Raw genomic sequence first — 26,765 nt, 5'->3', positions numbered from 1 at the left:
CTCAAGTGTAAACAATTCCAAAATTATCTAAAACTGACTGACTGTAAAAAAAAGACAGCAAACCCCTAAATCCCCTTAGAAAAGTTTATGACCATGAGACCTGAAGCTTCTCCTGGTTGGATGTCCGGATGATAGAAGTCAGGATATCTGGCAAAGCTTCTCGAGGCAGATTGTCCAGGAGACGTCTCAGCTTTGCGACCGCAGGCACTGACATGTCCAGCATCTCAACCAGCTGTAAGAAACACACCATCAAGAACATCAATTTTTTTTTAAAAATTATCTGAGTATCTGACCTAAACAGGATTGTATCTTTTGCTGTGAAGCTTGTCTAGGTGGTTTGCCAAAAAGCTACCAAAATAAATTCACAAAAAGTTCAGAGAGGAGGCGCTAAATAGGCAAAGGGCATCAAGACTTTGGGATTTCTCCTTGTTTGAGAAGTTCAAAAATATCATTGCAGCACTTTTTTTCAATACCTACATCTCTTATTTCCCATACACACCCTAATTAAAAACTTCCTCAGTTAACACTATGATGGTTCTTCTTCTATATGTCCTTTAAACTCAGATTCATTATACCTAGTTTATATATGCATCTCTTTATAATCAAGACTTTAGAGGGTTTTTTTCCCTTTAATAATTAAAAAAAAAATCCACTGTATATATTTTCATATACATATAAAATTCTGGAAAAATTAATCAAAAGTATTCCTTTTACTGGACTGTATTTATAGTATTGCTATATATGAAACACTAACATATCATAGCACTAATATATGCAGTTAAACTCACCCTGCATTGAGCTGTATAGACACCCTGGAACTCGACACAGAAACCTCAAGCTATAACAAAAACATTTGTTTTGTAGCAGAAATACTGAAACTCTACTAGTCCCTGAGAAATATAAGAAGTAGAGAAACAGAAGGACAGACAGGAAACAAATAAAGAGCCCAAATATATACATAAATAATAAGATTACAACATATTACCTGCACTGCATACTTGTAGAATTGTTCTGACAACTCTCCAAGCTCCTCCTCAGATTTATGCTGATTAGTAAACTGCTCAAGTCGATCCAACTGCTCCACTTCAGCAACAGGATAAGGCTTCTCCTTGAGCAGCTGCAGGATCTGGAATCGGCAGAGGCCCGTAACCAGCAACGTGTAATGTGGCTTGGGCCAGTTGCTGCCAACCACCTGAACTGCCAAGGCAGCAGTGCCAATCCTAAAAACAGATCAAATCCTTGGATTATTTGTCACCTTCCACAGAACATTTAGCATGCTTCCTTAACAGCTACATTCCAAGACCCTTTTGGGCCATGGTTCCTTATCATGAAAGGCAACCAAGCCACACAACTTCCTTTGTAACGGAGATTACAAAACCAAACCCTAAAACCTGAAAATGAATGAGTTAACTGAAAAACTAAGATAATGTAATAACAGTCACAGAGTTTAGAAACCTGTGTAGCTTCTTCATAAATAATGGATCTCGGTGTGGACAGGCACGCTGACATTTCTGCCTAAACGACAGGCATTGGGAAACTAAGTCACACTTCTTCAGTGAAATTGCCGGCCTTATACTCAACAACCCTTTTAGATCGCAGCACCTCTTTAAGCAGGCTTAAAACAGAAGATTTTGTCTTGCAAAACCTTACTAAGTCCACTGATACGATCAAGTTCGCAGAGTAAGGGTTACAGTATGAAAGTTTTACTTACACTTTACCCCACAGAAATACAATTCGTTTTCATTTTATGTGAACTAGGCTACTATCCGTGTTTCATACTAGGTGAAAAATGCCATGGTTAACAGCTGCGACAGCCCTGCAGCTACAGGCCTGCGTTCTTTGGCCTTATTTTCCTCTTCCACTTTACTCTCCTTTTCCGAACTTTCCTTCCGGAGGCCTCCCAGCCTGTCCCCGACACCTCGCAGGCCGGGCCGGTGCAGGTTCAAGGTGTGCCCGAGGGGAGAAGCCTTTCCCACAGGGCGGCGGAGCGGGACGGCCCCGCGGGGTGAGCCCGGCCGGGGAGGCCGCGAGGGACGGAGGGAGGGGGAGCCGGGCCGGGCCGCACCTGTGCAGGGAGGGCAGGTCGTCGCAGTCGGAGGTGGGGTCGCTGGTGTTGGGGATGACGCCGATGATGGTGCTCCGCAGCGAGGTGCCCTTCAGCAGCCGGCTGCGCACCAGCTGCATGTTGCGCGGGGAGTCCACGCTGGTGCGCATGGTGGAGCCGGGCAGCAGGACGCCCTCGTGGGTCAGGAGCAGCGGCAGCCGCGTGGGGATCTGGATGCGCTGCCGCCGCCATGGCCACCCGCGACCCCGCACACCCGCCCGCGGCCGTCACCGCCGCCGCGGCCAACCCGCCCGCTCAGCCCGGCCCGCCCCGTACGGGCGCCCGCAGGGCCCGGCCGCGCTCGGCCTCCCCGCTCGGTGCCTCTGGCGGGCGCGAGCGCGGCCGCTCTGCCCCCGGCCCTGCCCTCACCCGGAAACGGGGTCGCTCCTGGTGCTCCCGACATCACCCCCGGGGCCTTTCGTGTCCTTCCTCCCTTCAGACGCCGAGCCCGGAGCGTTTCCCCTCCGCTCCCCGAGGGCCGCTCGGCCGCCGGCAGGTGTCAGTCTGACTCTGGCGATGGATGCGGGCTCTGAGCTGGGAGCAGCGCTAAAGGCGCAGACACTGGAAGGGGAGCCCGTAGCAAATCTTACTGTTCGTTAAATGGGGCGGTTACGAAGTGAAATCCATTTTTTTTGTTGTTGGTTTTTACACAAATCTACTCTCCTGCGTACGTGCTCCTGGCCAAAGAGCTCAGGGATTCGGTTTGACAGAATCACGGAATTGCCGGGGCTGGAAGGGCCTTCTGGAGATCATTCAGTCCAACCCTCTGCCAAGCAGGGTCACCTGGAGCAGGTGACACAGGAACGCGCCCAGGTGGGTTTGGAATGTGTCCAGAGAGGAGACTCCACACGCTCCCTGGGCACCTGTTCAGTGCTCTGCCACCTTCCACGAAAAGCAGCTCTCCCTCTGCTGGGGAAGCACAGCTGAGCACAGGTGAGCACAGCTGAGCACAGCTGAGCACAGCTGAGCACAGGTGAGCACAGCTGAGCACAGCTGAGCACAGGGGCTCTCCCAAATGCGCCAGGCAGCCCCAAAGTGGAGGGAGGAGATGCAGGACACAACATCCTCTCCCCACACAGTGGGATTTCCAACGCAATATTGATGTTCACCGGGGGCACAGCTCACCAGGCCCACTGACATTCCTTTGCCCAGCCAAAACAGCCTGCCCAGGTGAAAGGGTTCCAAGCACCAAGGCCCTGGGGAGTTCAGATGAACAAAACTTTCCTTTTTTTTTTTTTCTCCTATTGGTGAAACGAGGTGCAATATCAAAATTGCATAATGCAGTGAACCACATTAGCCAATGTCTTGTTAATCACTGACTTGCACGATTCATGTTGAACAAAGGTAATCCTGTACAGAGGGGAAATCACAGGAGAGACACACTGACAATTTGAAATGCAAAAGGATAGCTGCAGTTAAAACCTTGCTGAATCATGTGGTTTAACACCTTGATCTGTTGGCCTACAGGAAAATGCAATATGGAAATGCCAATACATTTAAATACAAGAAGTTATTACAGCTGAGAAAAATATCTTCTAAATCAACTACCTTGGTTACCTTAGAAAAACGCTGGAATTTAATATACTAGTCAACATGACATTTAGAAAACATTAATATAAAAGGGCATGTAACACATGGAATATGGAAAGCGGTTTGTGAATTTCCGGATATTAAATATAATTACTCTGTTAACATATGTTCAACAATCACAGATGTTTAAGCATCTCTAAGTATATTTGTTTGGAATGTGAACACAAACCAAACCTAAAGGTTAAATATTTGCTCGTCACATATATTGATGAATTTTCTCAGTTTGAGTATTTTAATTAAAAAGAATCTACCAATCTCATCGTGCTTATTCTCCAGACTACCATTTTTCCTTCCCTCAGAGATGACTATTCCCTGTGGTCATTAAAAATAGTTTCTTAATTCATTCTTGAGCTGTATCAAAATCTCAGTGATTGCCTTAAGATTCCTTTCAATTTCTACTGAACAGCTCTTAATACCCAGAGCTATATTTTACTGCATGTACTAAGTGTCCAATGTGATAGGGTCACATCCTCATTGTGATGTCTAGATAGTACTTGATCCCCCAAATTGTCTTTTACTTAAATACAAACAGATCAGATTTGAGCAACGACCTTTCAGAATGTTTTTCTGGACTAGCAGAACATTTCATGATACATGGAGAAACAGGCTAGCAATGAGTATTAAGATGTGCCTCCAACTCAAATTTTAAGATCAAAAGGGACAACTGCCACACGGTCTGACCTCCTCTAACACTCACCCAAATTCAGCATCAAGTCCACAGTTTCTGACTTAATGCTGTGTCTCAAAGGTATTCAGCCTTGGCTTGAGGAGTGACTAAACAGAGAATCCACCCTGTCTATGGGTATGCTGTTTGAGGGTTGATTACATGGTTAAAATTTGCACTTTGCTTATTTGTAATCTCAGTTTCCAGAGCCTGGCTTCTGTTGTACCTAACACATTGAATAGCTGCCTGCTATGATAACAATCATTCCTCAGTGAATACAACCAATACTCCATGATCGAGTCACAGGTTACCTTTGAGCTTCTCTGATAGCCATATTTCTCATTTTTTAAATGAAATCTCATCCTTCTCAGAATGTGGGTTGCCTATAACTAGTATTCCAGTACTCGTCTTGCAAATGTCATCTGAAGGGGGCAATACTCTCTTTGTGTTTCCATTAAATATTCCCTTAGGAAATCAAGTCTGAAGTTTGTTTGGGTATAGCATCACTTCACACAGCTCAAGTACTAATGCCTTGGTCTGGGTGTAGCAGATGTATTTTATACCTGTAAATAACTCTTATAACTTTTTCGTCTCCCCCCACCTCTACTCAATTTCTTCCATTTACAGAAACATGAGAGAGTTCAGCATTTCCAAAACCAAGACCAAGGCACCTCACAATGAAGACTTGAGGTTAATTTGTTTGAATTAAAACTCAGTTCTCTTCTCCTAAAACGTGCATATACTTCTCTTCTGCCCCCTCACTGGCACTAAAGTTCTCAAGCCCTCTGCAGCTATTTTATAGAACAAGACACTCAATCTGTTATCAGAATTTCTCTTTCTCATACTGCTTCTTTTTCATACTTACAGATTATTTGATGCAATAGTGTTCTTTAGGAACTGTTTTTCTCCAGTCTCAACTGCTATATCTGTAAATGAAACAGAAAAAGAAGTCTGCCCATTTTCTTTTCAAGTTCTCTCTCTAGTCTGTGAAAATTTAAGAGCTTCTCCTTAACAAACATGTTATCTGGCTCCCAGTCCAACAAAGCACTTTTGCTTAAAGGTGCTATGAAAAGATGTTTTGAATTGATTCAAAGTGTTATATCTATACATCAGATAACATAAGCCATCCAATAAGGAATATACAATATACAAGACTGTCAGCATTTTGCAATGCATGTGATGATCAAACACACATTTTAGAGTCATCTGAGATGAGAGATTATATGGATGCATGGTCAATCCCCTGAGCACAGGTGGACTACATAACTTGTCTGTTCATTAGATTATTTTCCTCAATAATATTTCCTCTACCCCAGATGCTGAACATCCCCTGCTGCTTCCTACCATCTTGGAGGGCGCCATGAATACCTCAAAAATTTTTAAAATACCATAACTAGGAAGGAATTTTATGTAAAGCTATTGAAAGGATGTCATAATATAACTGAATTGCATTTTAAAGTGCATGTATTTTAATGTCCACTTTTTCTACTCACTGTAAGGTTGAAATGGAAATTTAAAAACCTGGGGGTTAATGCAGGCTTTGTATTACATATCCTCAATCATTCTTTCTTCACCCAAAGAATCTGTTTCTTTCACACCCTGATTGATTAAAAGGCTCCCAGTTGGTTATGTAAGGACATCACATGAAACACATGCCAGGAATTGCTGGCAGCACGTCACTGACTAACAGAGTGCGAGACCTTGCCCAAATTTCTGAAGCTGTGTGTAGGATTCTTTCACAGCAACTGTAAAATGCATTTTAGGAGTAAGTGCTAACAGACCTCACCAGAGCAGTTGAACTTGAAAACTTCATCTTTTATTCAAAAGTCTGAGCTCCAAGAAAGGGAGAGGAGGGGGAAGTACACAGAAAAAGAAATTCAAACTTACTGTTCAAATTTGAAACTTGAGCTAGAATAGCATGGGGCAGAGAGACTTCTTGCCTGGCTTGCCTAGCCAGACAGGATTTTCATACCAGATGCATACATAACACAAAAATAATGATTCAGAGAAGCTTCTGAAAGACAGGAAATATCCATGGGAAATTAAAGAAATGCCATCAGTAGAGCTGTGCTGATAATGCTCAGATGAGGATACAGCTGAAGGAAGAGAATTTCACACAGTGTCATACTACCTGGAATATATCTCTCTTCTCTTTTTAATCTGCATACTGCCAAATCAGCCATTTTAGGGAACTGCTAGTAAGAGATAAAAAAATGTTTCCTTAGTATAATGTAACTGAATGAAAGAGTTGAAAGGGCCACATTTGAGGCTCATATATCTTTGGTATGGTTTTGTAAGCTTAGCCCATTTTTTTTTTTAACCTTAAAAATGGAAAAAATTTTGGTTTGTAACTAAGAGGAATAAACTTTCTCCTGAAACCAAGAAAATTGTCACCAAAGAAGAGAAATGTGGAAAATAAGGGAATTACTGCCACAGCTTATTGAAGTAAATACTCCCAAAGTCAAACTCGATCATACTTGTAGTCAATATTTTAATGAAGCAACAGTTTGAAGCAGCTGCAGAATCACATTCTTATGTTCCTCTTACCAGAGGGAGCATTTTCTTTCCCATAGTTCAAATGAAATTTGCTGACTGCCACCTAAAAATGGCATGCAAATGTTCTAGAGTAATTCTAGAGTTTAGCCTGACAGAAAGTCCACACAGATTGTGGGACAGAGCCCAGAATTATTACACAAACATAATTGTAGTTAAATTTGGGGATGAAGAAGAGTTTTGCCTTTGCTTCTTAGCAGCTAAATAGACTGCCTGGTCTGGATTTAGTCACTCCTCAGTTTCCAACAGTTTGTCAGAATATTAACTGCACACTGTAGGTCAATCAACTCAAGAATGTTTTCCTACCTGATCCTTTCCAAATCTGCAGGAAAATGATTCCCTACATGAAGCATGATCAACTCTGCTGTCTGCTATTCAACCAAATTTTGTCAACATTATTCAATCCTTTCCACACTGGTCATTCTTTCCTGTTGTATCTGCATTCTGCCATGTGGCACAGGCTGTGCCATACAGACACCCAGCTCTTCATTGCCAGTTTTGATCATGATACAAACTGAGTGGAGTCTTTAGCCAAAATTTTATCCATAATTTCACGTTTAAAAATATTTTGAAGCTGCCAAATATTAAAAATATTGTTCTAGCAGCTGGATTGATTTAAAGCCACTAAGCAATCATAACTGTGTACTCCCTGAGGATGTTTCAGGAAATTATACACTAGAACCAACTTCCTCTCTAATATGGTTGTGTAAGTTCAGGTCAGGGAGACACTGACTTCATTGTCTGAAATTCTGAAATCTCCACAGCAGAAGCATATCATGTGTACTTGACAACACTGCTACTTTATGCTGTTTCCTCTAATGTACATAAATTGTTTAAACCACCTTAATTTTCATAGAAATTATTGTATTAGTTAAGCACAACGGCATCCACAGTTTTACATTTTTACCCAGTTGGCCCTCTGGTAGAATATTATGATAGAGAATATATAAAAAATGGCAGATATAAGTACATTTGTTTTTACCCATTGCCTCTTTACAGAGCTTCCATGTGTACAAACTTATTTTCAGTATCTATTATAAAAATTAAAAATGCTTACCAGTTTCAGAAATTCCTGGGAATCTTGCCAAAAACTGCTGTAGATAAGGACATGTAGAAAAGAAAGAACTATGTGACATTATGAAGTGTATATTAAATAGGTGAGAATTTCTTTTGGTTTACAAATATGAGATTAACCAAGTCACTGTGATGTGCATAATTTTGTTAAGTTGGACAGACATTGGAGGTTCATGATGCAGCATGAAGAGCACAGAACACTTCCCAGAATGGTGCTGAGGAAAGAGCCTTCCATTTAATTAGCAGCCTCTCTGATAACATCCAAGACAGCACCTCACGTTACCGATATCTATAAATCAATCACCCATTTTGGGATTAATTGTTCAGGACAGGAAGAAAAAACACAATCCTGAATGAGTACCAAAGTGGACTACAAATTCATAGATGAAAAAGCACCCGTGATTTCCCCAAACCTCTGCATAAATCTTGACATTTTACTCCACTTTGTTCTCCTCACAGTCCTTTACTTTTATGCCCTCTTTTACCAGAGAGACAGAAAATCTCTACTGTTTTATCCAGTCACCTCTGGAAAACATTAATATTGATAGAGTAAAAACATGCAGTGCAGGTTCCTTTTCACATAAGCTATTTTTCCCTAAGTTATGGAAATGTAGAACAGGAGAAGGAAGAAGCTGCTTTTTTCATGTTTATTTATATGCTGCTTAAGAAGGGAGGAGCATCTTTTCCTGTCAGTTGAGTTAGAGAAAGCCCATTAGGTTCAATTCTGGCATGCAAGTATTAATGACAGCAATGGCTTTCTTCTTATCCATTAATTAAATCTAAAGCACAATTAATTGCTGTGCACTTGCACATTCCAGAGTAATCTCTGGCCACAGCATAAGAGGCAGCACAGTGAGAACAGTCTCACCCAGCACTGCCTGGTCTGCACCTGTCACCCACTAACTGGCTACAGATAAATAAAAATGTATAACAACAGACTTCTGGTTATCTTTCTTTTAATTTAGACACAAATTGACATCTCTTTTTGATAACTGCTGGGCTTTTGGTTGGGGTTTTTTTCCCACACAATGCAAACAATTTATATTTGAATTTTTTAAAATTAGTTTCCACGCAGAAACAGACGGAAAGCCTGACTGCTCTACTCCAGATTCTCTTTACCTTCATCTTTTTCAACATAAATATTTATAAATTGTACCTTTACTAGATTAATAAAGGTTGAACCTATAGAATGTAGTTTAATATAGTTTTAATATCAATCAACATGTCCAACAGTAGGTGGCACGTGTATTATTTTCAGTATATTTCACCATCTTTGTTTCTCATTTAATTCCACATTGGGTTTAAAATCATTTACAGTACAATTGTTGAAATGCAAGGGGATAATTATTTTTAATTCTAAATTGCTACATTAAAAAGGAACAGCAAAAACAGCAAGCAAGCTTTTCAGGAAATATTAGGCTATAGGAAGTTAACTGACAAAACATGGTGACAGCAGATACATTACAAATGCATAATTTAAAAATTAACAGAAACCTACATGTTTTGATTCTTTTTAGCCTCACTTTTTGTTAGATCAGTCATTTCAAATAGGTAGCTGATTATAACATCAGCCTCCACAATTTCAAGTGGAATAGAATCTTCAAATGCGAACAAAAATGAGACCAGAAATAAAAGCTAATAAAACCAGGTCCTATGAACACTGACACAGGGGAAAGAAAGAAAGCAAACTTTTCCTATTTCTTTTAAGATATATTTTACTTGGGAAACTGAGGTCTCAGAATAGGATATTCATTTTGATATCTGAAAGTATCAGACCTGGTTCACCAAAAAACCCCTCACATTTATTTATTGCATATTCAGTATTCTGCCTGTTTCATCAAGGGCTTTCTTCAAATTTGCCTGTGATGACTAGTCCATTCCATGAAAAATCAATGGCTTCAGACATTCAGACATGGGTTTCTAGGTTTTGGGGACACTTTATCTTTTTAAGCTTGGAAGAAAAAGACAAGAGGCAGAATTTCTTGTCAGACACTATGTCTCTAATGCTTCCAGGAGCTATGTGAGTTCTTTATACTCTTCTTCTTAATGGTGGTTTAGTAAAAATAATCTAAGATGGATCTCTTGAATATGTGAAAATCAGTTGAATATGTGAAAATTATAACAGTTCAAATCAAAATAAGCAGCATAACCAGTGGGAAAAGTAAATAGTACAGGAATTAATAACCTGACTTTTTCCATTCTATCATCATTTACATGTTCTAGTAAATTAGTGTCAATTTTGCAATAAAAATACCAATTCTTCTGGCATAAGTGGTATGAAACATATAATCACAGAATAGTTGGGGTTGGAAGGGTCTCCTGGAGACCACCTAGTCCAAACCTCCACCTCAAAGCAGGGTCAGCTGGAGGGGGTTGCAATGTCCATTTGGGGTTTGAATATCTGCAAGGATGGAGACTCTGCAACCTCTCTATGGAAACTCTTCCAATGTTTGGTCAACTTTCCAGGTTTCTTTTCTTTTTTGCTTCTGATTGAGAAGAATCTCTGTTTTCTCAGTTTTGCCCACTGTGTCTCCTCTTTTTATATGATATCTGCATCCTTCTCTCATCCCATAAAGTATTTAAACATATTGATAACATCCCCTCAAGCCTTCTCTTTTCCAGTCTGAACACTGTCAGCACCTCTCCTCATATGTCAGGTGCCCCAAACCTTTAAAAAACCCGAGTCCCTTTGTAGCCTCCATCCATTGTGTCCATGCCTGCCTTGTGCTGCTGAGCCCAGAACTAGGCCACCAAACTGCAGATGTGATCCAAGGATCACCTCCCTTGATCCAACAGCAGCTCTCCTGTCAGAGCCCAGTCTTCCCAATAAAACCTTCTACAGCATGAAATCAAGGTCAGGAAGATTAAAATCTCTGGAGCACCTAATGCTCTCCCCACTCCCAATTAGCAGCTGTTTTTTCTTACTGAAATGATGAACAAAATATCCCCACAGAAAAAAACAGATTGACAGTTATGAGGGGGTGGGAAACTGGAAGTTAGAAACGACTTGGAAACAGGAATTTCTTCTGGCCCAGCTTGTTTACAGCTCAAATTCACCCAGTAGTCAACCTTTCACAGAAAAGATACAGAAAATACTGTTTCAGAAAACATGAAGCAAATGCAAGGAACTGATTTTTGAACTTGTGAAGTTGCATTTTAAATTCCTGTTAATCCGTGATACAAGTTTAGCTTTAATGGTGATTTAGTAAGAGAACAGAACTGTCAAGATACTGCCAATTTAATTGAACATACAAGGTCAGGTGATAAGCTCTCAGGGCTTTTTCAGTAGAAAACAGAAGAAAACCATTAGTCTTTTTTACAATACTAAACACAGTTTAGAGTAAGAGTTGTAAGCTCAGATAATATCCACTAGTCTAATAAAATGATGGGTGTCCAGCAGAAATTGTCTTTTCTATTGTGAGAATTCCAAGAGTAGAAAGTATAACCAGGAAAGTGTAACTATGTTAAAAATATAACATTCCTTCACTATGTTCTAAACTACTCAAAGACCAAGTTCCAAGGCCAGCAGGCTTTGAATTGGGAGCAAGTGTTGGATTTGAGCAGGATAATTCTTATATCTTGTGCTATAATTGTTGTTCTCCAAACTAGAAATTTACAGCAAATATTTTATCAGTGGTTTCAATATAGCTCAAAAGACCTATTTCAAGGAGCAAGTCTGAGGTGACTTGAACATGAACATAGCAGTCTGAAACACATAATTGGCTGCTGGACCATTACCATAACAATTATAAATGGCACAACATTAACTAGGAGATAATTTCTGGAAATGTGCTCTCAGAGTCACCAACACAGATCTCCTTCAATAAATATTTAATATTTTAATTTTGATTATGATTTACTACTCGATTTAATATTTAATTAACATAATTAATATTTAGGAAGACTGGAAAGAGCTGCATTGTGCCTTGATGAAATATGCAGGTGATCTAAAACTCTGTAGAGGAAAACGATATGGCACTTGTTGCAACAGAATTATGGTGACAGAGAAGCAGTGGGAGACAGGTATGGAACAGTGGGATTTCTGAAGTGTTTGTAAATATAGGTATGTGTACACTGATGGGATGCTTTTGAGCATGAAGAGGGTGTAGGAAAACACAGAAAGGAAGCAGAGATAAGAAATAAGAACATTCTAACTTAGCGGTAAGACAAAAAATGGTGTAATATTTTTTTGACCAGTAAATATCAAAAAAAAGTATGAAGATTAACTGGACACAGAAGAAACAAAAAGCAGACTTTCCATTGGCTCAGAAACACAGCAGGCAACCATACCCATATTGGCTCAAGATAACTAGCAAAGGTAACAGTGTCTGTGAAAATGAGATGAAACAGGTAAATAATCAACCTGATAACCTGATAAATCTGTACCCTGACTATTAAGGCAAACTGGCCTATTACAGGAAAAAATCCTGTGCATTGTATATACTGAATAAAAGCTTATGTCAAGTGTTGGGTTGTAAGTGCTCAAAATTTCAAACAGTGCTTCTTGTATAAAATGTAAGCTACAGAGTGCAACAATTTATTTCTTCTCATGCAAAACTATAATTTAAGAATGAAAGAGAATACCACAGGTCTCACAGCATGAAATAGCTGCAATTTTACAGAGAAAACATGAGAGCTAGATGAAGAACTGGATTTTAGTCATATATCTGTATGGTTCAAAATACTGTTTCAGAGCACAGGTGCCATAATTAATAAAAATACATGAGATTTTATTGAGATGATGAAAAATAAGAAATGCTGAACTCTTACTTTCAGATACAATTATGCAGTTGATATGCAGCCTGGAGTTAGGAATGGAAATTCTTCCTCATGGAGACACAACTGAAGTAAGTATTACAATTCATACTAAAATGCAAGCAATTATACTGCCATTTAAGAAAAAGGGGCAAAGAATAAAAGAGAAAGACTAGATTTTAAAATGTCTATATTTTTTTAAATGAAGAGAACCCAAAGCTATATTGTAGGAGCAATCTTATCATAGCAAATTTATTAGTGGCTCCAATAACCTTAGATAAACTGTGCAGTATCTACACCTTTTGGAGGTAATAGTGCTTCTAAAGAGCTCTAAGTTTTACCATCTTTTAATACTTTCCACACACTCTTGTCAATAAAGTTACATCACATCCTATCAGACTAAGAAATCAAGATGGTAAAATAGAGAAATAGAGAGAGGTTTACTGAGCATCTTTATAAGAGGAAACTCTTGTTAGCAGGCTCAGGAGGATGATGGTGTTCCCTTCTGCCGTTTCAGTGTGGAGACTGTCTGAGAGTCATTTGTAGTCCATTAACAAGGGCCAGTGTCTCAGCAGGGGTAAACTGAAGTGAATGAAGCTGTACCATATTACAGCTGCCAAGCATCTGTTACTGAATGTTTAAGTCAGTTATTTCCAAATGGTGAATTAACTACAGAATTTTGTCCTTTTTTTTTTTTTCTGATCATGCATTTAAAAGAAAACATTCTCAAATGTTTTGAAATTAGGCATAATTTTTTTTTAAAGGTGACTAATCCCTGATCTGCATTAAGGGATTCAAAATGCAAATGAAAAATTATACTAAGACTGATTAAACGAATCCAGCTACTCCAGAGGCATGCATTTCAAATTATACAGTTGTTCCTAATAATCAGAGCAAATGCTAATGTGATCAGTACCAAAAGTAATGCAATCAGAGCACACCGTTACACAGTCAATTTATTTCCCTCAAGATTTCATCCTTCTCTTTCAAACAACTTGGAATAAGAATGACCCACTTTCAAACTGAAGGAGGTATCTCTGTGCCAGCTTTCAATAGATCAGTTACTCAGACCTGACCAGTTCTGAGAAAGGTCTTTTTCTCTTCCTTGGCTAGAGAAGGAGCTGTCAGAAGAGTACATTTAAAGAGAAGTTTTATAAATTTGTATCTCTCTTGACTCCCCACTGAAGCTCATCTACTAATTCCTTCAGGTGTATACTGTGACTAAACATCTGATAAGTGCAATTTTTATTTCAGATTTGGGAAAGACAGGATTAAAGTCTTCAGACAGATTTGAGATCAGATGCTGTACTGTAGCCATAATTTAATTTGGGAGATAGGTGAAATCATAAAGAACCTTTCTACCCGTTTTTCTGTCTGACCTTTTTACCACCCATTGATAATCTCTGAAAAGTACTGATGGATCCATTTTGAAAATTAAAGGAGAGCTCATGTCATTCAGCTGAGTTAGACCAAGAACAACATGCAGAATTTCAGTAAATATGCAGCACTTTGCCTGAGTAATAGCCATTTTGTAGAATGCTTTGAAGTAATTTTAAATACAAGTTACTGGTGTACACAAGATCACATACTACCTTTTCTTTTTTCCCTCCTGTTAACATAGTCCTTTAGCAGCTTTAGACAGCTATACTCTTTTTTTTTTTACAGAATTCACTGTGCTGATACATCTTTTTTGGTTAAAAATTTTAATTTCAGTGAATCTTGGACTACTGACACAGTAGCTGAAGTAATAAAAGACATGAAATTAAAGTCTAAATTTGCTGTAAATTTACTTAAGATTCAGGAACATGTCTATCATGTTATGCCTATCTCTGAGGGAATACTTTCTTATAAATGTAATATTAGTAAAATTGGCAAAAATCATGATAATGACCATGGTTTTTCATGAAAATGTGAAAACCAGCAACTGCAGCACTAACAACAAAAAAGAAAAAGGCACAGAATTAAGCCTCACAAAATTTCTGTGGGATTTGATGGTTTTGCTCCATGGAATGCTAAAACTATATTAGGTAAGTAAATCCTCATCTAATTCTGGACACAGCCTTATAATCATGGATCAATTGCAATTACAAATGCAAAGCCATCTTCTATGATACAGTGGTTTTTTGAAGTGTCTGTCCTCTAATTTATGTAGTTCTCTCTGCCTCTTGGATAGATGAAGGAGGTCTCTACCTTTCTGATGATCAGAAACAAAGGATCATCTTTATTCCTGGTGTTTATGCCAACAGAGATATTTATTTGTTGGATGATCCCCTACCAGCAGTTAATGCACAAGTTGGAAAGCTTATTTTGGAACAACATATAAAAGATGCCCTTAAATTAAAAAAAAAAAAAAAAAAAAAAAAAAACAGACCAAAAAAACAGACCAAAAAAACAAACCAAAAACCAAAAAACCACACACACACACACACAAAAACCAGTTGGTAATGCAATACTGTTGGTATTGCATCAGCTACAGGAGGTAAATAGCTTTTTCTTTCACTCATGAATACCATGGTACAAAATGTGTATATGTATTTTCACAAAATAGTAAAAATTCTTAAAAAAATATGTGCAAATAATTATTGGAGGGACACCATTTTCCTTTTAGAAATAGAACAGAAAACAAGAAATACCTCTGAAGATTGCTGTGGGTATACTGGGGGTAGCAAAGAGGGAGTAAAGGGTAAATGCAAAGTGTTTACATTTTCAAGGGAAGAGAGAGATTTTTGTAACAAATCCACTATGAAGATCATAACAAGATAATGCTGATATTAAAAACCGGTTTTTAACTTCCATTTAGTACCTATTGAAATGAACAGAGCTTATCAGTTCTCTCAGTCTTAAGAAAAGACCAACCTGCACTGCTTCACATTTGTTTCTTTTGATTTTGAGCATTTTTGATGGCCTTAAGGGCTGGAAACATGTTGTTTATTTGTAAAAACTAAGTGTCTTTCAGGAAATAAAAGCAGTGACCATAAAAACCAATTAGCTGATGTATAAATGTCCAAGTGCCCAACTGTTTTGGAAGGTAAATCATTAAATAAAAAGACCATTTTTGGCAAGCTAACTAACTATCTTGGATCAGCAAGGTAAAATAAGGACTCTAAATGAGAGCAAATATTTACCAGTTACATCACCTATGTGTATTCTGCCCAGATCATTCCAGAACAATTTAAGCAAAAGCATAACCTGCCTGTCTTCGCTGGCTGCTGCTTTCTTTTGAACTTGTTTACTAGCTTGACCTGATTCCTCCTTTGCTCCCAACACAGTCCTGGATTCTGAAATTCCTACAACCTCAATGAACAGGCAGCAGCATATTTCTGGATCATCTGCTTCACTTCTCCCATGGCAAAAAAACCCTGCAAGTCTTTATATGAGACCAGAATGATTTTAACATTCTGTTAATGGCACAGGCTGTGGGATGGAGTTTAACTATTTAAAGGCCACGCTATGCAATTCCTGAACTAATTCTAGGTTCTGATTATTTAGTAATTATAAATAGATTTCTTCCTCATGAACTTGTCCAGTCTGCCTTTGAAAACACATAAAGCATTGATAGTAAATTCCAAAGATTTACTGCCTATGGTATGAAGAACCTTTGGCTAAGTTGCTTTATCTTGGGCATCCCAGTCATCAGATTAGACACTGACCACCTAATTCCTACCCATCCTCTTCGTTTCACTCTCATCTTTGCAGATCTCTATTACATCATCTCATAGCACTTTTCTTTATAGCCTGAGGGTTCATTTCACAGATGACAAATCACTTTTGAATCTATAAAAATTTGGCCTCCTACTTCAATTGAGAAAAAAAAGAAAAGGGGAAGGCGGAGGAGGAAATGGATTTATAACTATTTTTCCGTGGAACAGAACTTGGGGTTTGCATTTCTTTCTATTGACGTTTTGTTTTGTCAAGAATGAGAAGGGAAAAATCAATACATTCCTGTATGCAGGCCTCCTCATCATTCTCAGTGGGTACATATAATTTATTACAATTTGTTAGTCAGTCAATAACTGAAAGGAGAACTTGCCAGACAGCAGCATTTAGCAAAAGCAAGGACTCTACATATGAATAAGAATATTTGACAAAACCTTCCTATGGAATAAGTAACACAGAGGTTCTTTTCAGTGGTTATTGTGCTAAAATATGCTTAATATTGGCTGACATTAGCACAAAAATTACCTCATCTAGTTCTACAAAGAATTTTACATTGCAGCTCCTGTAAACCAACTGCCTGAGAAGAGAAAAACCAAGTTCTTTTTTCATTCAAAACTAATGTGCACAGTATCACACTGAGTTAGTTGTTGTTTCAGCTAAATATCCCTGCTTCAGCTAAATATCCCTGCTTTATTGAAATGCAACAAATGCACTATGTAAAATGTATTTAAAATAAAAAAAAACCAAACAAACAACTTAATAAACTTTGAAAAATTTTATAAACTAAAAATGCAGATTGCTCTTTTGTTTTCCTCTTCAAAGAGAAATATTTTAGTAGAGAAAATAATTGAAAGGAATAATAATAAAAAAAAGGAGCATTGTATATTCATATTGAGGTTAAAGCAGATAACACTTGGATCTCACTAGGATTTAGACTTCTCTCCCTCTACTCTGCCCTCCTGAGACCCCACCTGCAGTCCTGCATCCAGCTCTGGGGTCCTCAGCAAGTAAATTGTGGACCTGTTGGAACAGGTCCAGGAGAGGGCTGAAACACCTCTCCTATGAGGAAAGAGTGAGAACATTGGGGCTGTTCGGCCTGGAGAAGAGAAGACCCCAGGGAGACCTAATCATGGTCTTTCAGGACTTGAAAGAGGTCTATAAAAAAGATGGGGACAGACATGTTAGCATTGCTAAATGCCATTAGCACCCTTGTCCTAGAGCCAGGACAAGGGATGATGGTTTTAAACTTAAAGAGACCAGATTCAGACTAAATATAAGGAAGATTTTCATGGTGAGGGTCATAAAACAGTGGAACAGTTTGATCAGAGGGGTGGTAGATTCCCCATCCCTTGAAGCATTCAAGGTAAGTTTGGACAGGATTCTAAGCAACCTGATCTAGCTGAAGATGTCCCTGCTCTTTGCAGGGAGGTTGGACTAGATGAGCTTTAAATGTCCCTTCCAACCCTAAACCATTCAACGATTCCATATAATGTGACAAATGCAGAGGGGGCACACGAAACTAAATATATTATTTCTAGAGGAAGAGAACAAGAAATACATCACAGTCACCTGAGTCTGGTTCCAATAACATGGAACTGAGACCTCTAAAAACTCAAGAGGATTATCCTCTGTGACTTAACTTCATACTGCCTGTGAAAATAACTTCACTCTGTATAGTAGAGGAAATGCTTGAAATTTCCAAAGTATCCAGAAACATAAACCAAATGTCTGAAAAAAAAGTTGACAGTTATATGAAATGGAAGGTGAGGCATTAGAAGAAGAGAGTGTGATTTGGGTAAAATGCAGGTTTTATATTGTGAAACTAAACACTGTCAAAAGTTAATACAAATGTTTCATAACTCAATGCAATAAAAATATGGGGTCTGTGTGATATGAGAGAGACTTGTATAAAACCTATAGATCCAAGGCTTTTTCTACATAAAGGAGGATTTACTATACAAGATGTCCTAAAACTGCTTTATATACCAGTCTTCTTTAGACCCAATTTCCAATTTAAAGGAAATAAAAATTAAAAAAAAGCAGTGTAGAAAATGTGCCATCTACTTCAGTTGCTCTGTCTCTGTCCAGTCCTATCATTGTATCCGTGAAGATTATGTTCCATTTCTGTATTTTTTAAAGGAAAACTACAACATTCTGGATAAAAAAACTGTTGTGCTGGAAAGTACTTTTATCTATTAGTCTATGGAATCAGTATAGTCACCATGATCATACCAATCATCATTAAAGGGTTTATTTTTCATTAAAGTTTCCTTCTATGTTATCTGGTAATTTGTCTTAGGAGGTAAAGCAGCTACCTTGTTTTTTCCAGTTAGTTAGAGAATACCTATTTAATATTTATCTAGACTTCCTTAACAATTGAAGGAGAAAACCAGCAACCTAAGTGAGATTTATCCTGTCCTGAGATAAAATGCCTGAAACATGAACAGTCCTTTAGAAGTGTCTACTTATTTCCACTGATTGTAAAGACAGATAACAGGCTTGGGTGCAGATATCTACATTATAGGTACCTAAAGCAGATTACATGAATCTCAGCCTTTTACATCAGGTTTTCTATTATACAAAAAGTACCACCTATAAAAACCTCTTACTCAGTTAATCTTCATAAAATGTCTAAAACCCTCTGACAAGGTCTCTCAGTAAAGCTATTATCCTGTGTAACCTAAGTCCATAACAGCCCCTCTAATCTACTTTAAGTTGCTATTATTCATGTACAAGTCACAGAGCTAAGTGGAGACAGTAGGCTTTGCTATGAAATCATCAAATCCTTGACATCCTGACTCTCATGCTTTTTTTTTTTTTGCTTTCCTTATGAAAACAACAGGAAGACTTTAAGACTTGACATTTATTTTACTTTCAATAACATTACTTAGAAAAGGTGCTTTATAAATGATGATGTTGTAAAAGCTATAATAAAATTGCTTGCTTCTCCTGTAATTTTAATCTTAGCCAGGATTAAGGCTTTTGCATGCATTTCTACATAAATTCTAACTACAGTAAAAGACTACCACCTGATTCTGTCTTTCCCATTATCCACAGATCTTAAAGAGTTCAATGAGTTTCTCTGATAAAACTCCCACTGGCAGTCTAATGACCCTTTTTTTCTCATAATATGGATGAATTGGATGTGACCCTTCCATTTCATGCTGAGATTTTTTTGCAGCAGTTTGAAGTCTTCTTTATTCTAGTCAAAGTAGCTCTTGTTTTTCCTTCTCTGCTAATTGCAGTTGCTATCAAGCTATTATTTTGCGGGTTTTTTTATTCTGTTTAAGTGAGTTGATGTACTATTCCTTCAAGATATTTTAAGGGGTTTGAATTATCCATTTTGCTTGAACTACAGAAATTTACAGCATATGCTTTTGATTTTTATCCTTAATCTTCAGTTCTCCAGATTCTTTTGTGAAGGCTTATCAGAAGCTGAGAACTGTAGAACCAAGTATCTTAACTAGCAAGCATGTTCAGCACAGGAGGCTGTCAATTATTCCCTGCTCTTTGTATAACCAGCTCTGGTTAAACCGTTTTTAATGAATGTAGTGAGGTCTCTTCATCTGTGCAGAGTGTGATTACAGGGGGACCTGCCAACCACTACTGCCTGTTCCCCCAGAGTCCTGCAGGCACCAACAAAGACCCAGATATAGGCCAGGTTAGGAGGGATGGCAAACTGGAGTGGCTGGAAATTCACTTCTGTAGCACATGATAGAAGCACCCAGCAATGCAAGAATTGAGAAAATTCAAAGATACTTTCCAACATTCAACCATCACTGCAGAGCACAGAGATGTTCAGTTTTGCAGAGTGTATGCTTGATTAGGTGTGCTGCTATTCTTCAAGCTTCTCTCCCCTTCTGACAATACCTATTAAAGTATTTGCACTGGTTTTCTTGTATGTTTTGTCATACTTCAATATTCCCAAAACATCACTTAGGAAAGGACACAAAATAATGTAAGAGAGATTCTGCAATGGTAAGGATCTTGCATTATTTTGTTATTAATGCATTATGAGTACTGAAACATGACAGGAGATTTTGAATACAAAAAAGGTTTTAGTAACATTTTTCTATGCTAAAACCTTCAGGGAGAAAGTAGATACAGAAATAGCAAGTGCAGCCAGAGTTTTCAACTGACAAGTGACCTGAAATCACCTGAAGGGAACCAATTCAAGTACTAGTAACTACTCTCTAACAGGTTTTTAAAGGTGTCCTAAGCTAGATGCATAAACTGGGTATGTGTTAAAACTGCAAGCCATAGGGCTGTCCTAACTCTCTCCTACTATGCCAAACCTAGATAAAATTGTCACTCTGCTCAGGATTATAGGAACTACCTTCTTGTAGGTTTCTGAAGGTGCAAAGTATTTAAAAAGTTAATTGATAAGGCTGTAGTCTCAATTTTCTCTAAATCGAAAGCAGAACTCAGCTTATAAGAAAAAAACAAAGCAGAAGCCAGAAGGATATGTAGGGTTCTGCATTCTTGGGACATTCAAGCAAAATTACAGAGCACAAATAAGTGGAGAGCTGTCATTGTACACACATTGCAATGTTTCAGTTCAAATCACCTGCATGAGCAGTGTCATTAACAAATGATCAGCTGTGGTTTACACCCAGGGGTTTTACTGGCACATAGTACCTTGCATTCCTACTATTTCAGGGGTTTTTTCTGAGAACTATCCAAGAACTAAGAAGAACGAAAATCAGCAGATCACCACTGCTGTCTCATGTACACTCCTCTGTGAAAGGTCTCACTGTAATTCATACTTATGAAAAGGAGACAACTCTGTCAACCAGTAAGACAAATACAGTTTTTTCATTTTTGCCCTGATTTAGATAGGCCATGTTGGATTTAAATTCAGCTGATTGTGGATACTGTAGGCTGATGATCCCAGTCAACAGAGGGATAAAAGAGTGTTTCCACCAAAGTTACCATGCTACACAAGCTGCCATGATCCTGGGGCTTCTTATATTTAGAAAACGAGCAGCCACAGCAATGCTGCAGCTTCCACTGCAGGCCTTCAAAAGAATTTAACAGGCACCATGAAATCCAGTCTCACTGTGCCAATTTTTTAACAGAGCACACACTTTTACCTTTGAGTTTTAAGCAACCTCTAGAAACATTTTTAAGAGGTAATGTTCAATGACTCTCATTAGTGGGTTCAGATATTGTTATATGTATCCCCAAGGTTTGTCCAGAACCCAGCACATAAGAGAGTAGGGAATGCACTGCAGTTTAAGCTGGTAACCAGTGATCCATTAGGCCAATTAAAACATACTGATCCAGCAGGATTCTAAGCAGTGAGATATCCCTGTACTCAGGGTATGCTGTGCAGAGCAGGTGTGTTCTCTTTGTCCAAGAGAAATGTTAAATAGGATAGTTCACACCCACACAGAGGTTTGATTCTCAGAAACACACAATTTCAGCAAGACAGGACCACTCTCCTTAGACTTACCATCCTCAGAGTTCCTTGACTAACCTCTTGTCTAATCTGTATACAGACACGCACATATAAATTACATACATAATTCTCTTTTCTACATTAGAACAGAATTTAGCTAAAAATGAGCATAGAGAAATGAACTCACTTTAGTAGCATTATTACTTGATTGTTAGTGTTGCTATTATATATATATATATAGTTTTAAAATTCACACTAAATATACTGTTTATTGCCTCTTAATAACTATATGGTATGTCCTTAAAGCAAGAGGGGCCAGAAAAAAAACCCCAAGACTTTACATCAAACTGTGAAAAATACTTTTCTAGCTACTGCAGCTTGGCAGTCTCCACAGGCAGTTCTAATGGCTTGGAAATTGCCTTGGGCTCTATTGCTAAATTCTGTTGTTGATGAGGTTTTATGTTGCTTCATTCTTAAGCAGCCTTTTACTTTGATTAGTCACTTTGCTTTCCTCAACAGAGCTATTAAAGTCAAAATGAACAAAAGGTGATTTTTCAATAATTATATCAGATTTTTTTTTTCTCCTTAAATTATACCTGAGTTGCCTTCTCCAGGTGTGTGTGAAAACAGGAACTGAGACAAACTCAGAATTTACTTCACTTGAAGAGATACTGGATTATGCCTTGGTAAGACCTACCTTTAAATATGGCAGCAAGACTCCAGTTTATACAGATACTTTAAATTCTGTAAAAAAGCGAAAGCAGCATTAAAGACAGTGTGTATGCATTAAATAATAGACTTTTCTGCACAGCTTCTGAGATATCTTCCTGAGACCCCAAAACACTGAGTCACTGAACTCTCTCAAAGGCTGGCTAAGTCAAGTAGAAATAATATTTAAAGATTATCAAATGAGATACAGGGAAAACAGTTCTACCTCTATCTTACTACCTTGCATTTTGCCTTTTTTTAAAGGCTATATCTTTCAGCTACAATTTAGATCCTTTCAGCAACTGTACTGATGATCAGATCTGGCAAGCACTTGAAATCACTTTTATGAAAGAAACAGTATATATTTTGGGTTTTCAGTCAGTTTATTTTCTGATAAAAGTACTAAAACGAATTATGGCATATAATCATCCATAAAGGCTGTAACAAAAATACTGAATGAATACTCTCTCTAGTGCAAGTGTACTACATCTTAAATGTGCTTTCCTCCTCTCATTTTTGTGTGTGTGGCTGTTACGACCTGACCCAGAAAAAGGGGAGGAGGGTAACCCAGGTTCTTATCAATAATTCCCTTGGGGTGGATTAGAATGAAACTACACTGAATTATCGGTGTCTGAAAACATATAGGGGTAGGGTTTATTTTAACAATTTTGTTTGAACAGGTATGTTATCATTTTGGGGGTTGTCATCTGTATTATCTATCATAGGGATAACCCCTGGGGGGAAAATGCATAAGGGAGAGAAAGGAAAGACAGGATAAGGGTAAGGGAGAGTAAGGGAAAGAAAAGCTGAGAGTGGAAAGATATATATAGATATATAGATATATAGATATATAGATATATATAGTCACCACCCACAGGGTCCAGCAATGACACTTGGTAGTTGCCACTTCCATGTCTGTCAGTTGAAGTGTGGCCTTGATCTGCTGGGGGTGAAGGAGGGAAGCCCCCACCTCAAAGAAGTTATGAGTTATTATACCCATGGTTAGTGTCACAGGCCATGCCTCGAGGCTCCAACATCTCCTGGGTCTGTGCTGAGTTCCAGGAGGGGCCTGGCCAAAGGGTTTTTCCCACCTTTCAAGGTTGGCAGGGCAGGGGATGGGCTTTGATGGGCCATCAGAGGTAGAATGCAAAAGTCCTGCAGAAACCTGCAAAAGTCCCTTGGCAATCCTAGAATGCATAAATCATTAACCATTTCAGTCTCTGACAGTGGTAAAACACAGCTAACTGTAAAATCAAATGAATGCACAGTGGAGCACTATCAGTATGAAGAACAGAAGAAAAGTATTGCCTTTTTTTTTTTTAACCACACTCCAGATGTTACAACTGCCAGGAAACCTATAAGCAGCTATTGAAAATGGAGGGGCACAGCAGGTACCCTGCATGGCAGGAGCACTCAAAATTCAAAAGTAATTGAAATTAATTTAGTTGAGTAAGAAATCTGACCACTGTAATTATCTGAAGCTTCTAATCAAATTCCAAATCAATGTTGCATATAATTACACAGTTCAATCACACTGAAAGGTGTCCAGTGTTGCAGTACTGCTCATACCTCATGTATAGTATTTTTCTGAAACTGCATTAATTTTGTAGGATCAAAATCATATAGTAAGAGTTGCTTAAATAAAGAAATTATTTCATCAAAGTGAAATTCACTGGTGATTGCTCAAAATTCACTAATGTTTCCCGGTGCCAATATTTGCCTTGTTTCCTTTCCAGTGGGGATCCATGGATTAGCAGCCAAGCCCCCATCAGCTGCACAGACAGGGATAGTCATGCTCTGAGCAGCTACCGAGAGAGTTCACAGGAGGACCAAGTTTAGCAAAGGCTCTCTAGGGTTTCCTTTTTATTTACAGGACATTTGTTCAACCAAACTGGCACACACAGACCAGCAAAGCCTCCAACCATATTCCTTTCATGCAGCTGTGCAGCCTGTAAACTCCATGCAAACAGAACCATTATTACTTTTCTTCTTCTGACTTTTGCTTATCCTCCCTCAGGGCTACTCAGACCCTTTTCAAGTTCTGAGCCTCAGCAGACAGCTGGAAGAGGATCAGGGAGGCCCTTCCACTGAAAACCTCAAATCTTCTCCTGACATTTAGTACTGCAGCCCAAACCAGAGCCTGGCTTTTCCCTGTGGGATTGGCTGGCAAACACTGTGCAGTACAACCATCTCCAGGAAACAGCAGATGACTCACATGTTCACTTCCAGTCTGGTACAGACACTGTCAGAGCAAATTTGTGTTGCTGGATACTGAGCAGCAGGTGGTGTGCAAGGAATAGAGATTTTTATTTTGTTTTATTTTTTATTTAAGTTTGAATCTGTTCTAGTTGTGTCTCTGAACTACAATAAGGCTGTGGAGGCAGTGTATTTTGATGTCCAGTGTACCTTTTAAAACTCAAAAGCCAGCAGTATTGTTTTAATGCATTTCTGTATAACATTGTAGGAGGTTTTTTTGTTTTGTTCTCTACCCATACTAATAATCTGAAAGATATTACACTGAATAATTTACTTTATCAACCCGTTAGCAGCTACAGAAGAGAACTCCAACAAAATGAACGTTCCTCAATTAAAAGTCAACCCCCCAAGAGGTAAATATAAATGCTAGAAATCTGCTGCTGTACAGACTGAAGAGACTAGACTGCACACAAATAATATGTAAAGTATTACTAGGAGGACTTGCCATTTATAGGCTTGAGTCCCACTCACACAAAGAGATGGATTTCACCACCAATTTATGTAACAACAATGGGACCAGTTCTCTGCCTCAGTTTATACATGTGTAGAATCTGACAAATTGCACAGACCAGATTTACTCGACTTCAACCCCAAATATCCTTTGCTTTCCCATGGATGATCATTCTCAACATTTCAGATTCTAAGCAATTCCTATGGGCAGAGATTCTCAAAAGCTAAATTTGAGGCAACATCTTATGATAAAGCACTGTCACAGCCACTCTGAACAGCCAAGCCTCTCCCATTGTTCCCAGGGCTTCTTGGGTTTCCTCTGCTTGCACTCAAAACTGACAACTTCACCTAGTCCATATTCACAGGCTTTTACCAAGATTACCAGACCTGTCCTCAGGTAGAATCATCAGTAATACAAACCTGGCTGGCCACTAGCCATTAAAAAACCTGTTCCCATTCATTTATAAGACTTTGTTGCCTTATCCCTGCTTCCCCCTAGATTCCACATATGTAAAACTCAGCCACTGTTGAGCACCTTCCTGTGTTTGTGATCAGTATTGTATTTTCTACAGTGATGCAAGAGGCTGGAACAGTGTGAAGCTTTTTTTTTTTTAGAAATAAACAAACACCCAATTTCTTTATGAGTTAAAGAGTCTTTCATTTGCTAACCCCACTTGACCAGACTAATTGGTGTAAAAATTACACATCTCTATGTTTAGCTCCATTTGAATAAATGTGAGCAGTGTCACTGTTAATTAAGTGTAGATCAAGAGCTATCGTTCCACTACTCAAAATGTAAATTTCCCTCAAAAAGAACTGTAAATAAATTGTTACTGCTTTACACTGCACAAAACTGTAATTGGGCAAACCTTGAGAGCTACGGAGCCAAGGTCAAAGAGCCTTTGACAGATCACTTGGGCTGAAGAAAGAAATAGATTTGTAGATTCAGATATGCTCATTTTTTCCTTATTAATAGTCCTTCATTAGCAAATTAATTTCAAAAAGGCATCTAATGCAGTCCCCAAATCCTGACTTGATTTTGGTTTTTCGCGAGTGCCCAGACTTGCAAAGTCGCTGACACCTCTGTTCACATATGTACAGCTGGAGTGGACTGAGAGGAAAAATCCTCATTCCAGCTTTAACATTTAAATGAAGCTAAATTTTCACAACTCATCAGCTGCCATTGTGACAGTCAATGCCAATAAGAGTTCAGAATACAATTTTTCTGAGGGATAATTTTTTTTGAAAAAAAATCTGTTCTTAGCCCTCTATCCTGCTGAAGTGTTAGAAGTTTCCAGTATAAACAGACTGAAGTGGTCTTGCTTTTTGCTCTCACAGGTTGTTACACTAAAATGTGCAGGACTCTCTACAAGCTCAAGCAGATAGAAGCTCCATCATATCAGATAAAAGAAGCAAATAAAGGAATAGGATATAAACAAAATTTTCTACCTCTTCCCCCAGTACAACCACCTACATTCATCCCGAGTTTGTGGGAGATCCACAGTGACTGAATCTCATTGCAGAAATTATGTGCAACAGTTTAAAAAATGTTT

General features: G+C 38.5%; 1 protein-coding gene across 1 annotated transcript in view; it reads right to left on the bottom strand.

Moving 5' to 3' along the window:
• The window catches only part of LONP2 (lon peptidase 2, peroxisomal), a 102,757-nt gene that overhangs the window by 34,230 nt on the left and 41,762 nt on the right, over positions 1–26,765 (bottom strand). The window contains exons 2-6 of the mRNA XM_029965554.1: positions 5,224–5,284; positions 2,474–2,665; positions 2,066–2,332; positions 986–1,220; positions 101–232 (exon numbers count right to left, since the gene is read on the bottom strand). Of these exons, the coding sequence (XP_029821414.1) occupies positions 101–232; positions 986–1,220; positions 2,066–2,332; positions 2,474–2,665; positions 5,224–5,284 (887 nt within the window). The remainder of the gene's footprint in view (positions 1–100; positions 233–985; positions 1,221–2,065; positions 2,333–2,473; positions 2,666–5,223; positions 5,285–26,765) is intronic.

The sequence above is a fragment of the Manacus vitellinus genome, unplaced genomic scaffold (genome assembly GCF_001715985.3).
Source record: "Manacus vitellinus isolate BGI_N305 unplaced genomic scaffold, ASM171598v3 scaffold_10_pilon, whole genome shotgun sequence".
NCBI classification, from domain to species: Eukaryota; Metazoa; Chordata; class Aves; order Passeriformes; family Pipridae; genus Manacus; species Manacus vitellinus.
Note: the sequence above shows the minus strand (reverse complement) of the source record. Positions and strands in the feature narration are given on the sequence as shown.